The sequence below is a fragment of the Fusarium oxysporum genome, chromosome 2 (genome assembly GCF_000149955.1).
Source record: "Fusarium oxysporum f. sp. lycopersici 4287 chromosome 2, whole genome shotgun sequence".
Taxonomy (NCBI): domain Eukaryota; kingdom Fungi; phylum Ascomycota; class Sordariomycetes; order Hypocreales; family Nectriaceae; genus Fusarium; species Fusarium oxysporum.
The window spans coordinates 3488779-3501699 of NC_030987.1; the positions used below are offsets into that span (position 1 = coordinate 3488779).

Genomic DNA, 12921 nt, shown 5'->3' on the forward strand with positions numbered 1-12921 from the left:
CGTAAAGAGAGAGGTCAAGTTCGATTGCACATGATCACTGGAGCCTGAGTATTTGATCCCACAAGAATTGGGTGGATTCCCTTGACTAACTCCTTCCTCCAAACTCCTTGATCTTCTTCATGTTTATTTGGGCAGGCAGGGGCTGGGTGCAGAAGGCGCGATGGAAGATGGCAAGAATTGCTTCATGGGCAGCGCACGCTTCATCACTGATTGATCCTCAAGCTATACCATAATAACTCAGAGATAAGTTCTTGAGTATGACTTTTATGATATAAACCATTTCTTCCAGATAAAGATGTTAAGCTGATAATTAGAGGGCTGATATAGCATCCCTGACCCAAGGCAGCAAGAAAACTTTAGAGCTTGAATCAGGGTGTCGAAAAGTATCAAGCTAAAGACCTTTTAAGTCTATACTTAACTTACTCAAGTCTTTGTGTCAGTTGGGATCATGTTATATTTTCTTGCCTCCCCTCGCCTGCTTCTTACATGGGGTGTAAGTGTTTATGCCCCCACTAAACAGCATCCTAGGAACTTGAGGAACCCCAACCCCACTGGACCGCTGTAATCCGCACTAACTCCGGGGGCTAGTGACGCACCCGGTCCTGGAGACAAGCAGCTGCATTGGAGAGCTTTTGAACTTCGATAGCTCTCGTCGAGGGGCAAACACCGTTACCCTGCTTCTCTTTTACATCCTACACTTGCGACCTCCTTAACGAGCAAGACAACATGGCATATGTCGCACCTATCCATCGCGCTACAAGCATACGCCATGCCCTCCGAGCGAATGTGCTCTCTCCCGATATAGATGACTTGGTTGTGGCGTAAGAGCTCCAACGCCTTCGATGACGCCTCGAGCAAATGCTGATTGAGGCTTCACAGGAAGGCGAACCGACTCGAAATATGGCGTCTCACAGAAGAGGGCCTCGTGTGTCTACAGACGAAACTCATCCACGGATCAATAGCGATGCTGCAATGTTTACGACCCAAAGGATCAGAGACCGATCTATTGTTTATCGGCACCGATAGACTGCATTACTTCAACCTGGTCTGGAACCCGTTAACAAAGCAACTGGAGACCATCGAGCGCGTTATCGAAGACCTGGCAGAGCCATATATGCGACATTCGTCAAGTCAGAACAAATGTCTTGTTGATCCGACCGGACGATTCCTAGCCATGCACCTTTGGGAGGGAGTGCTGAATGTTTTCAAACTCCCCATACGCAAGGGCTCTACCAACAAGCTGGAACGGCTCGACCAGGTCAGACTCACAGAACTCTTCATGAAAGCAAGCACTTTCATCCACAGCCGAACCGGTCACCCGACCATTGCCTTTTTATATAAGACACAGTTGGAGCAGGAAGAAGCTCGATTGGTCATATATAGGTTGACTCATGATGACAAAGGGAACACCGTTTCCAAGTTCGACCCTCATAAAGACAGAGAGCTCGACGTTGTCATTCCTGACCCATACGCCTCAATGCTCATCCCTGTTCCATTAGATGAGGAAAAGCGTTACCATGTGCGCAACACCGAAGGAGCAAAGGCACATTTAGGTGGCCTCTTAGTCATTGGAGAAACTCTTCTTACTTACTTTGATGGCCTGACACACAGAAGTGTATCTTCGGTTCTTCAGGACCCGAGAATATTTGTGTCTTGGGCTGAGTACGATGGTACACATTACTTGTTGGCTGATGATTATGGACGACTGGATCTGTTGACGATTGACACAAACCTGGAAACCACCGGTGTTGTTGTGACCGGCATGACACTCGAGCCTCTCAAGATCGGTCGCTCACCAGCCATCACATCCAGGGCGTCCAATCTGGTTTATCTTGGGGATAGCACCTTATTTGTGGCTTCACACCACGGTGACTCGCAGCTTTATCAGATCGACGTAGAAAGCGCCACTGTCACACTGGTCCAGTCCTTCTCAAACAATGCGCCCATTCTTGATTTTTCTATCATGGATATGGGCAACCGAGAAGGCGATGCTCAAGCTGGCAATGCCTTTTCGTCTGGTCAGTCAAGAATAGTGGCAGGCTGTGGTGCCTACCGCGATGGGAGCCTTCGAAGTATTCGAAGCGGTGTTGGTCTTGAAGATAGAGGTGTTCTGGACGAGCTAGAGGGAACCAGGGGTCTATTTACTCTTCGTTCATACGGGTCTGACCTGGTAGATACCCTGGTCGTCTCAGCGATCACCGAGACAAGAGTTCTCAGTTTCGACCGCGAAGGCGGAATTGAAGAGATATACTCTTTCCAGGGCATGTCACTCGATACCGAGACCCTTCTGGCTTCAAATCTTCCCAACGGACAGTTGCTTCAGATCACTCCTCGCTCAGTCGTCTTACTCGATCCCGAAGGCGGCACGGTAACCAGTAAATGGGACGTCCCAAGCGGTAAGTCGATCACAAGAGCGTCAGCAAACAGCAAGTGGGCATTGCTTTCGGTTGATGGAACATCTCTTGTCTCATTGAATCTCTTGCAGAACCTTGCTGTCAATGTTCAACAAAGCCAAAACAACTCAGGCTCACAAGCTGATCAAATATCATGCATACATGCTGCCCGGGATCCACCAGATCTTGGTGTAGTCGGCTGGTGGTCTTCTGGACAAATATCGTTGATTGATATGGCTTCCTTGAAGCCACTACATGGAGAGTCCATGAGACAAACTGAGGATAGTGCTACAGTCCCAAGAGACATTGCACTTGTCCAGCTACACCCCCCTGAGATATCGGGGCCTACACTTTTGGTCGCGATGGAAGATGGCAATGTGGTTACGTTCAACGTATCTACCAAGGGCTTCGCTGTCTCTGGTCGCAAAAGCGTGACTTTAGGCAGTAACCCAGCTCGACTACATATACTCCCGCAACAGGATGGTACATCGAACGTCTTTGTGACGACTGAGCATGCCAGCCTCATATATAGCGCCGAGGGACGGATCATATTCTCTGCCACAACCGCCGATGATGCCACATTTGTTGCACCATTTGATTCCCACGCCTTCCCAGATTCCGTGATTCTGTCTACAGACCAGCATATTCGAATCTGCCATGTTGATAAGGAGAGACTTACACACGTGAAGGCTCTCCCTGTCAACGAGACTGTCAGACGAGTAGCTTACTCCCCGGGACTGAAAGCCTTTGGTCTAGGCTCCATCAAGAAGGAATTAGTTGGCAACGAAGAGGTTGTGTCGAGTTCATTTAGGCTTGTCGATGAGATTGTCTTTAAGGAGCTCGGTTCACCTTTCCCATTGAATGCCCCTTACTGCCTCGAGATTGTCGAATGTGTCATTCGGGCTGAGCTCCTCGATGTTGGCGGCAACCATGTCGAGAGATTTATTGTTGGTACAAGCTTCATCAGTGATGGGGTGGAAGACCCAAACGGTACTGGCGGCCGTATCCTGGTCCTCGGAGTTGACTCAAATCGTCAGGTGTACCAGATTGTCTCTCACAATTTGAAAGGCCCTTGCCGCTGTTTAGGTATGATTGATGATAACATCATTGCTGGACTGTCCAAGACAGTTGTGGCCTATAGTTTCTTGCAAGAGACGAGCAGTTCCGGTTCACTCCAGAAGCTCGCTGTTTATCGCCCGGCTGCCTTGCCTGTGGATCTCGACATATCCGGCAACATGATTGGTGTGGTTGATTTGATGCAGTCACTATCTTTGGTTGAATTCATCCCCGCACAAGATGGTAACAAGGCCAAGTTAGAAGAACGGGCACGTCACTTCGAGCCTCTATGGGCCACCTCGGTCTGTCATATTGAAGGAGAAAGGTGGTTGGAAGCTGATTCAAAGGGCAATCTCGTTGTCCTGCAACGAAACGTGGATGCTCCGACAGAGCAAGACCGAAGCCGCCTGGAGATTACAAGCGAAATGAATATTGGTGAACAGATCAACCGTATTCGAAAACTTCATGTCCCGATGGCGGAGAACGGAATTGTCCATCCACGTGCCTTCCTCGCTTCGGTAAGCACAAATTGCATTAAAACGTGAGACATAAACTAATAGGAAATAGGCTGAGGGCTCGTTGTATCTTTATGGTGATATTGCACCCCAGTACCAGGACCTGCTTATGACGTTCCAATCAAAGATGGAAGAGTATATTCATGTACCAGGAAGCGTCGAATTTAAGCTATGGCGCTCCTTCCGTAACGAAAATCGGGAGAGTGAGGGACCTTTTCGATTTATAGACGGGGAGATGGTTGAGAGATTCTTGGATATGGACGAAGGGAAGCAAGAGCTGGTTTGCGAAGGCCTTGGACCAAGTATCGAGGACATGCGCAACTTGATTGAGGAGTTGAGGAGAATGCACTGAGATGGTTCTCATAGATTAATGAGTTATGTTGTTCTGGCTCTCACTGGGGTTGTCTTTACATGGATGTTAGTTGGTTGCGAGACGTTCAGGACGAATGGGTCAAAGATGATTGGTCAGAAGCCATAAAGTCATAGAGATGCTGAATATGAGTCCATTGAGTCGTGACTGGTGTAAATAATTTTCCCCCGAGAGACTGGTCGATTATATATTGAACTTGTTCTCTATTTGAAAGTAATTTTGCGTCACAATGACAGATTCTCCATCTTCGTCGTCATTGTCAAGGCGAAAGCTGTAGAGGCAAGAAAGGAATCCAGATGCCCGGGATAGACCGGAAACCCCACCCGAAAGTGACCGGACCAATAGTGAGGCTTCAATTTCCGAGCTCAACTAGATCTGGCAGCCTGAGGCCACAATTTGCAGCCAAAACTTTCGGCAAAGCATCATCAGCCGATTACCACCAAGGAAAAGACCTCAAACCTTCCCTTCGACGCCCTCACCCTCGCAACCGCCACACCCCACGATCCCTCACGATGGCGACCCTCGCGACCGCTTCTCGTCTCTGCTTGCGCACGGCTGCAAAGCCCGCCGTCCCTGCTGTGCGCGCCCTCAGCACCACCGCCGTTCGAACCGACAGCGCGTCCGCCTCCGGATACTCCAGCCCTTTCAAGTTCCAGGGTGAGAGCAAGGGCTCTCAGATTCCCAACTTTGGAAAATATGTCTCCTCCGGCAGCGAGACAAAGAACAAGCTCTACTCGTACTTCATGGTCGGTGCTCTCGGTGCCGTCAGTGCTGCTGGAGCCAAGAGCACAGTTCAGGGTGGGTTGAAATCCGGTCCTAGGCCCTGTGTCTTGCCATTGGGTTGCAATTGGTGTTGTAGCTTGTTGGCATGATGTCCGGGATGGTCAATTGATGGTTACTGACGATGGAATGACAGAGTTCCTGGTCAACATGTCTGCCTCCGCCGACGTTCTGGCCATGGCCAAGGTTGAGGTTGATCTGAGCTCTATCCCCGAGGGCAAGAACGTGAGTTGGAATATGGTCTAGCACAACGAGGCAACATTGCTGAACGGTTCTTCAGGTTATCATCAAGTGGCGAGGCAAGCCCGTCTTCATCCGACACCGAACCCAAGACGAGATCGACCAGGCAAACAAGGTCAACATCTCTGCTCTCCGAGATCCCGAGGAGGACAGCGCCCGTGTCAAGAACCCCGAGTGGCTTATCATGTTGGGTACGTGACTCAGAAAACTGGTACAGAATTTGAACCTCTATATTAACGACTCCTCAGGTGTCTGCACCCATTTGGGTTGTGTTCCCATTGGTGAGGCAGGTGACTACGGCGGTTGGTTCTGCCCTTGCCACGGTTCTCACTACGATATCTCCGGCCGAATAAGGAAGGGTCCTGCCCCTCTCAACCTCGAGATTCCCGAGTACGATTTCCCCGAGGATGGCAAGCTGGTCGTCGGTTAAGCGGACCATGTAAGAGTATATCTTTTATAACGGAGAAACGAAGGAAAGGAGAGATGGGAGTGGGAGCGCATTAGACTGGCGGGCGGGCCACAACACACAACACTCGACGCATGCCCATACCGAGGCCCCTGGGTGGGCGCAAGTTTGCTGTTTCTTAGACGTGGCCTTTCTGTCCATTTGTATAAAAATAAAACGTCCTAGGAAAAATCTCAGTCGACAGGCTCAAAGAGAGGGGTTGAGGAAAAGACAAGGGCGGGAGAGTGAGTGCAAGATGCATCTCGTGTACGAGGTGTTGTACTAATTGAATTTCATTGCCTTTACTTTGAGGTGATATGATCGATTATGTGAAGTGCGAGAGCATGCTTATGCTCAACACCAGACTTGTATACTTTGAAACGGATATCTATTAACTTCAAGTAACGTCAGATACGCGACCTTGAAGAGGCTCCCCAGCCCTGTAATTACAGCTGATGACTAACGCAACTTTATATGTATATCCCGGCATACTGCAAAGTCAACAACGGTTCACAAGAGGAATTGTACACCGAGCAAAAACAGAGTTTCCAACAGACTTGACAAACTGGAATCACTTTTATCTAGTTGTATCTACATACCAGTACATTTGTATGCACCCTGTACTATAACGAGGCCTGATATCACACATTATGAGTATAAAACATTCAGTCATGAACGGACACCCAAGCTTTTGATTCTATACCTGACAATCCGAACTCATTACATATCATCTTAATGGCCATGCCCATCATCCTCCCTCTGCTCAGGGTCCAACTTGATCAGGGTATCGATACGCATGATGCTGATGCAGGCCTCAACGGCACTCTTGAGCTGTCGGACCTTGCTGAGACTGGGCTCAAGCACACCCATCTTAATCTCGTCAACAACCTTGCCCTTGGCGAGGTCAAGACCGTAGTTCTTATAACCCTTCTTCTTGGCAATGGTCTTCTCATCCTCGCTGCCGTCACCCTCAGCAATGCGCTGTGACAGAGCGTGCCTTGATCGAAGCTGGGCAGTGAGCTCTGCGGCGTCCTTGGCAGCGTTGACCGCCAGGGTCTTAGGAATAACAAGAAGAGACTGAGCAAACTCGCCAATGGCGAGTTGTTCTCGGGAGCCGACGGTACCGGCGAACTCCTCGAGGTAGATGTGGAGGGCGGTCTCAACGGCACCACCACCGGGAACGATGCTGCCACTCTCGAGAGTTCGCTTAACAGCGCACAGTGAGTCGTGGACTGATCGCTCCATCTCGTCGAGGGTGAAGTCGTTAGGTCCACGGAGAATGCAAGAAGCAGATGAGTGGGCCTTGGTTCCCTTGACCAGAATGCACTCATCGTCAGAAATGCGCTCCTGGACGACCTCCTCAGCGTATCCTAGATAAGAGGGGTCGAACTTCTCGTCACCGTTAAGGTCAGAAAGTGTGCTGAGCATGGTGGCACCGGTTGCTCGGGCAATTCGTCGAAGATCCTCCTTCTTACATCTTCGCACACCCATGGCACCCTTCTCAACAAAAGTCTTGAGCACCAGGTCGTCAATACCCTTTGTTGTGAGAATGACGTTGGCACCAGCCTTAAGGATCATCTCCACTCGCTCGAGGATCATGCCGGACTCACGGGCTCGGATCTGCTCAAGCTGTTGAGGGTCGTCAACAGTGATCTGAACACCAAGCTTCATGCGCTCCTTTTGCAGGTTCATGTCCAAAACAGCAATCTTGGCATCCTGGATCCGCGTGGGCATGGCTTGCGAAGCGACAGTGCAGTTCAAGGCGTATCCCTTAACCAGGACAGACTCGAGTGTGCTCTTTCCGTGGGCCTTGAGGATGTTGACAGCCTTGACAGGGTACTTTGTCTCGTTTCGGTTGTTTGTAGACTTGACAGCCTGCATGGCATCTACAACCATGTCGGCGAAGAAATCCGAGTCGGCTCCAATAATCTTGCTGGACATGGAGGTCTTGGCAATGCTAAGGAGGGATTCGCGGCCGAGGTCGTCAACCTTGATGCTAACATTCTCGTTGAGGTACTTGATAGCCTCTCGCAGGGCAAGTCGGTATCCTGTAATGATAGTGGTAGGGTGTATCCGGTTCTTCATGAGTTCGTTTCCGCGACGTAGCAACTCGGCAGCGATCAGAACGACAGAGGTGGTACCGTCACCGACTTCCTTATCTTGTTGTTGCGCAAGGTCAACGAGAATCTTGCCGGCGGGGTGCTCGACGTCGAGGAGGCTGAGAATGGTGGCACCGTCGTTGGTAACAGTGACATCCTAGTATAAAGTGTGAGATATAGTCGAGCGCAGAGCGAGGAGGGCTAAGTTGCATACACCGATATCGTCCACCATCATCTTGTCGAGGCCGCTGGGACCGAAAGAACTCTTGACAACATTTGCGATTGCCTGTGTAGCGAGAACTGAATGACTATTAGCATGTTGTCCGTATTTGAAATCCAATATCAAAGGCTCATGTCTCCCCCCCACTTCCCCCTAACATGTAGGCAAAAGGCGGGACAAGATATAGACAGACATACCATTCTGGTCTCTAATATCAGAACCTGAGATCTTCTGGCCACCCAAGAAAAGGGTGCCGTTTCGGGGCTGCTCGAACATGGAAGCCATAGTTGCAGCTATTGGTAACGTTGACGGTAAAAGGCGGCTTCGTCAACGTGGGGATGGAGTCAGGAAATTCTACCAGCAGGCTACCGTACGCAGACAGAACCTGAGCTGTGAAGCTCCAGTGCCCCTCGACTGGACTTTTTTGTCGGAGGTTGGCGTTATTCCGGCGCCGACTGAAATAGGTGCCAGGTGCCGCTGTGTGCTGGTTACAGGGCGTGAATCGGATACCCACCCGAAGTCCAGGGCACTTGACAGAAGGTGCACGGACCCCAGAAACCCCAAAACTGACCCCTGCCGCGTTATCGGACTTCCTTGCAGCTGAGTGACCGCTGTTTCAATTGGCTGATAGGGCATTGGGCCTGAATTTTGGGCTAGATTTCCAGTGGTGCCGTGAGAGTCAAGCCCGGGCGGGAAGGAGGGGCAACCGCACAGCACCAACTGCACCTCCCTCGACTGCGGGGCACAGAGTCACGTCCGACGTTTACTTCGACTCACACCCCGAAGCCTTTCTTCTCCTTCTCCCCCCCTCAAAAGATAACGTCGCTCCTCTGCTTCTCGATTCCTTAAAGGCGCGCAAGCCACTGTTCGGTTGCCTTGAAGCTACTATCATCCTCTATTACTTTTTTGTCAATTACCTTTCGACTAACACACGAATCTCACCAAAATGGAGGGCGCCGCCGAACAGTCCAAGAGCGCCTTGAAGAAGGCCGAGAAGCAGGCTCGTCTTGCTGCTGAGAAGGCTGCCAAGGCTGCTAAGCAGACCAACCTTCCTGTCGTCGGTGGAAAGAAGGCGGACGAGATCATTGGAATTACAGTGTCCAAGGCCGAGAACTTCCCCCAATGGTACCAGGAGGTGGTACTCAAGGCCGAGATGGTCGAGTACTACACCGAGATTTCGGGTTTCTTCGTTCTCCGACCTCTTGCCATGCACATCTGGAACGAGATCCGAAAATGGTTCCAGGCTCACATCGAGGAGATGGGTGTTGACGAGACCAACTTCCCCATGTTCCTGTCCTCCAAGTCTCTCGAGAAGGAGAAGGATCACGTCGAGGGCTTCGCCCCTGAGCTTGCTTGGGTCACCAAGGCGTAAGGATGCCCATATAAACCATCCTGCTTTCATGAACTTTAATTGACAATCCTCTAGTGGTGACAAGGACCTCGAGGTTCCTGTTGCGGTCCGTCCTACCTCCGAAGCCGTCATGTACCCCTACTATGCCAAGTGGATTCGCAGCCACCGAGATCTCCCCTTCCGCCTCAACCAATGGAACTCCGTCGTTCGTTGGGAGGCTAAGCAAACAACTCCTTTCCTCCGAACTCGTGAGTTCCTCTGGCAGGAGGGCCACACTGCTCACTTGACTGAGGAGCTTGCTGGTGCTGAGGTGCTCGAGATTCTCGAGCTTTACGCTGGTGTTTACGAGAAGCTTCTGGCTGTTCCCGTCGTTCGAGGCCGAAAGACCGAGAATGAGAAGTTCGCCGGTGGTTATTACACCACCACTGTCGAGGGCTACATCCCTTCCAACGGCCGTGGTATCCAGGGCGCTACCTCTCACGCCCTTGGCCAGAACTTCAGTAAGATGTTCGACATCACTGTTGAGGACCCTGCCAACAAGGGCTCTCACATCCACGTCTGGCAGAACTCTTGGGGTCTCTCAACCCGTGTCATCGGTGTCATGGTCATGATTCACGGTGACGATAAGGGTCTGGTTCTTCCTCCCCGCGTTGCCAAGACTCAGGTTGTCATCGTCCCTGTTGGCATCACCAAGAAGACTACCCCTGAGGAGCGACAGAAGCACGAGGAGCAGGTTGAGGACATCCGAGCCAACCTTAAGAAGGCTGGTGTTCGTGTCACCTCGGATTGGCGAGAGGGTTACACTCCTGCTTGGAAGTTCAACGACTGGGAGCTCAAGGGTGTTCCTCTACGTATCGAGTTTGGTCCCAAGGATGCTGCCAAGGGCGTTGTCAGCACTGCGCGACGTGACACCGGTGAGAAGGGAGAAATTGCCATCACCGATGTCGCTACCAAGATCCCCGAGCTTCTCGAGACCATCCAGGCCGACATGTACAGCAAGGCCGAGAAGTCTTTCCGAGAGCACCGCCTCACTATCACCAAGTGGGAGGATGTTCTTCCCGCTCTTGACAACAAGAACGTTGTGCTCATCCCCTTCTGCGGTGCCCCCAAGTGTGAGGACCGCATCAAGGAGCTCACCACTCGTGAGGACCAGCCCGATGTGCCCGAGAACCAGAAGCTTGCCACTATGGGCATGAAGAGTCTTTGTGTTCCCTTCGAGCAGCCCGAGGGTATTGTCCCCGGTGAGACCAAGTGCCTCAGCCCTGAGTGCCAGGGTAACGCCGACAAGTGGACCATGTTCGGACGAAGCTATTAAGGAGTTGAATGAAATTTTATAGTCAGGGAGCGGGAAGGCGTTGACCTGGCATGTTTATGATACACCAGTGCGATTGTTTATGACTTGATGTGAATGTGATTATATCATGAAAATGGGATGGGGCTGGTCACGGAATCAAAACAGTTAGAAAAGAAGATAGATCGTAGCGATGATATTTATCAACATCTCGTTGGTCTAAATACGGCTTTCTATCGAGCTACTACTTGTTTTTGTGCTGTTCGAGCCGGGATGTATCAGTATTTAACACCAAGCAAATCTCTCGTTAGCAATCCAGTCAACTTCCTGATCAGAACCATTGAACCAGTTTAGACTAGCAATGTTGTTGTTTTCTCGAACGATGAATTTGGCCCCCAGGGATTGGATGCCTTCTGTGACCCTTCGTACACGATCCTCGGGGTTCCAAACTTCAACCTTGGAACATTTCCATTCCTTGGCCTCCTTCTGGACGAAACTTGCAATTGCTTGTGTGCCTTTGGCAAGTGTCTCATCTGAGATGCTCTCATCTTCGATGACTAGGCGCATGACACGAACGACACTCTTCTCGGGTTGGTCAAGCATGCCGTAGAAGCTGCAAGTCCAGAGAGCCCAGATTCTTGAGTTGGGGGCATCAGGTGGAGTGTATACGGCACCGTGGACAGTTGGTATGCGGGAGAAGATGTGTTTGCACATAAATTTCTCCCGGTGAATATGCCATTTGATAGTGGTGATATCAGGAACGACTGCAGCGCTGACTTGAGAGGATTTTGAGATCCTGTCTCGAAGAAGTTGCTCATCTCGAGCTGCCAGGTCTGGAATATCATCGAGAGTGATAGGCTTCAGGGATGAATCGGCAATTGGCTCAGTCTCAGTAACGGGAAACTCGAGATATGTGCTCTTGAAAGGTTCCCATCCCACAGTCTGGTAGAACTTGGGTCCGACATCTGACCAAAGGACCGAGAAATCAGCAGCGCCTTCATTCTTTTGCTGTCTCCTTTTCAGCTCATCCGCAATCAAGGACAGCATCTTTCTGGCATATCCCTTTCCTCGATACTCAGGAAAAGTGAAGACACTGGCCACTCCGTGAGCAGTTCCATCTCTTGCTTTTCCATCCTCGGTTCGAACAAAGGCTCTTTTGTTGTAGGTCTCACAAGATGAAAGGAGGGGTCTTTCGCCGGGGTTTTTATCTCCATCGGTGAGGATCCAGCTTGTTACGCCGCCATCTCGAGCCAGAGGAGCCTCCAGGTTATCGTATTCTCTGGCGATATAGTCATCCATGGACAAGGCGGCTCCCCAATGGGGATGAGTGCCCTTCCATATGAGCTCTCGTTCAGAGGAGGTGGGGTTTGTAAGTATAAGAGATGGGGATGTGACGGGAGGGAGGGCTTTAGTTGACGCCATTGTGAATGTTTGCAGGGTTGTTATGAAAGGGATATTCTTGTATTGGATTTTCGCTCTGTGTGTTCATAAACTGGAATAATGTCTCATCTCGAGGCGTCTTATACCTCATAAACGGGAGAGGATATTCAGATCTACGCCCTTCTGGAGGCGGCCCCGCATCGGCGGTGGAGCTGGACATTCACCCTGAACACGCCGGATGAGTCGTATACCGTATTCCACGTTGCCAAGTATTCATGACTCCAGTGATATCATTCGATTTCGTAAAATCATGTAATTTAACTTATTAAGAGAAGTTGCATTAGTCTGCCTTGATCTATTCAAGTCTAGAAGTTACTTCTTTTGGCTTCGAAGATATGGCATGCTGAAAGGATCGTGGGGGCTCTTGACCAACAACTGGGCATGTGGTTCAGAATTGGAGAGGAAAAGTGCGAGTGTCTTTCCATGATTGCTAATTGGACCATTGTATATCATGACAACTTGTAAGCCATGAGGAGATTGGTGGAAACAACTTGTTGAACATTGGCCACATACTTTTCATGACATGTGTGACATTCTACAGCTGTTTTGAGTTGAGTTGAGTTGATTGTGAAATCAGTAGTAGTGATTAGGATATGTTTGAATATAAGGGAAAACAATATCATAAACGGTTATAACTACACTGTATATGATATCAATGTTGACTTTTCATAATAAAGGGAGCTCTAGTGGTGGGGTTGACATGACACGCCAAGCAGCTCCC

At 50.3% G+C, this 12921-nt stretch overlaps 5 protein-coding genes across 7 annotated transcripts; 3 read left to right on the forward strand and 2 right to left on the reverse strand.

The window, feature by feature from the left end:
• The first annotated feature begins 593 nt into the window (after positions 1-593).
• On the forward strand, positions 594-4584 carry FOXG_08454 (DNA damage-binding protein 1). Of its 3 annotated transcripts, XM_018387395.1 has the most exons (3): positions 594-821; positions 880-3967; positions 4017-4584. In XM_018387395.1, exons 1-3 carry the CDS (start codon positions 727-729, stop codon positions 4314-4316), a joined length of 3483 nt encoding a protein of 1160 aa, XP_018245242.1. In that variant the 5' UTR covers positions 594-726; the 3' UTR covers positions 4317-4584. The 3 variants fall into 3 exon arrangements, with proteins under 3 accessions (XP_018245242.1, XP_018245244.1, XP_018245243.1); XM_018387397.1 differs by having other exon boundaries at positions 652-821; positions 880-4584; XM_018387396.1 differs by having other exon boundaries at positions 659-3967.
• A 142-nt stretch (positions 4585-4726) lies between these two features.
• Positions 4727-6186, forward strand: FOXG_08455 (cytochrome b-c1 complex subunit Rieske, mitochondrial). The gene is made up of 4 exons (XM_018387398.1): positions 4727-5132; positions 5251-5339; positions 5395-5545; positions 5603-6186. Exons 1-4 carry the CDS (start codon positions 4847-4849, stop codon positions 5782-5784), a joined length of 708 nt encoding a protein of 235 aa, XP_018245245.1. The 5' UTR covers positions 4727-4846; the 3' UTR covers positions 5785-6186.
• A 146-nt stretch (positions 6187-6332) lies between these two features.
• FOXG_08456 (T-complex protein 1 subunit alpha) lies at positions 6333-8583 on the reverse strand. Its single transcript, XM_018387399.1, has 3 exons — positions 8316-8583; positions 8113-8198; positions 6333-8055 (listed from the first exon to the last, which is right to left on the reverse strand). The coding sequence occupies exons 1-3, from the start codon at positions 8401-8403 to the stop codon at positions 6532-6534; spliced, it is 1698 nt and encodes a 565-aa protein (XP_018245246.1). The 5' UTR covers positions 8404-8583; the 3' UTR covers positions 6333-6531.
• Positions 8584-8787: 204 nt separating this feature from the next.
• On the forward strand, positions 8788-12309 carry FOXG_08457 (prolyl-tRNA synthetase). The gene is made up of 2 exons (XM_018387400.1): positions 8788-9486; positions 9545-12309. Exons 1-2 carry the CDS (start codon positions 9065-9067, stop codon positions 10782-10784), a joined length of 1662 nt encoding a protein of 553 aa, XP_018245247.1. The 5' UTR covers positions 8788-9064; the 3' UTR covers positions 10785-12309.
• On the reverse strand, positions 9006-12532 carry FOXG_08458 (uncharacterized protein). The gene has a single exon (XM_018387401.1). The coding sequence runs from the start codon at positions 12180-12182 to the stop codon at positions 11046-11048; it is 1137 nt and encodes a 378-aa protein (XP_018245248.1). The 5' UTR covers positions 12183-12532; the 3' UTR covers positions 9006-11045.
• Positions 12533-12921: the final 389 nt, after the last annotated feature.

Bases quoted from the DNA above. Each gene is read 5' to 3' on its own strand.
- FOXG_08454 (XM_018387395.1), top strand. From the start codon at position 727: ATGGCATATGTCGCACCTATCCATCGCGCTACAAGCATACGCCATGCC. The intron at 822-879 runs GTAAGAGCTCCA...GAGGCTTCACAG, and splicing joins ATAGATGACTTGGTTGTGGC to GAAGGCGAACCGACTCGAAA. The intron at 3,968-4,016 runs GTAAGCACAAAT...AATAGGAAATAG, and splicing joins CACGTGCCTTCCTCGCTTCG to GCTGAGGGCTCGTTGTATCT.
- FOXG_08455 (XM_018387398.1), top strand. From the start codon at position 4,847: ATGGCGACCCTCGCGACCGCTTCTCGTCTCTGCTTGCGCACGGCTGCA. The intron at 5,133-5,250 runs GTGGGTTGAAAT...ATGGAATGACAG, and splicing joins AGCCAAGAGCACAGTTCAGG to AGTTCCTGGTCAACATGTCT. The intron at 5,546-5,602 runs GTACGTGACTCA...ACGACTCCTCAG, and splicing joins CGAGTGGCTTATCATGTTGG to GTGTCTGCACCCATTTGGGT.
- FOXG_08456 (XM_018387399.1), bottom strand. From the start codon at position 8,403: ATGGCTTCCATGTTCGAGCAGCCCCGAAACGGCACCCTTTTCTTGGGT. The intron at 8,199-8,315 runs GTATGTCTGTCT...ATAGTCATTCAG, and splicing joins TGATATTAGAGACCAGAATG to TTCTCGCTACACAGGCAATC. The intron at 8,056-8,112 runs GTATGCAACTTA...ACTTTATACTAG, and splicing joins TGATGGTGGACGATATCGGT to GATGTCACTGTTACCAACGA.
- FOXG_08457 (XM_018387400.1), top strand. From the start codon at position 9,065: ATGGAGGGCGCCGCCGAACAGTCCAAGAGCGCCTTGAAGAAGGCCGAG. The intron at 9,487-9,544 runs GTAAGGATGCCC...ACAATCCTCTAG, and splicing joins CTTGCTTGGGTCACCAAGGC to TGGTGACAAGGACCTCGAGG.
- FOXG_08458 (XM_018387401.1), bottom strand. From the start codon at position 12,182: ATGGCGTCAACTAAAGCCCTCCCTCCCGTCACATCCCCATCTCTTATA.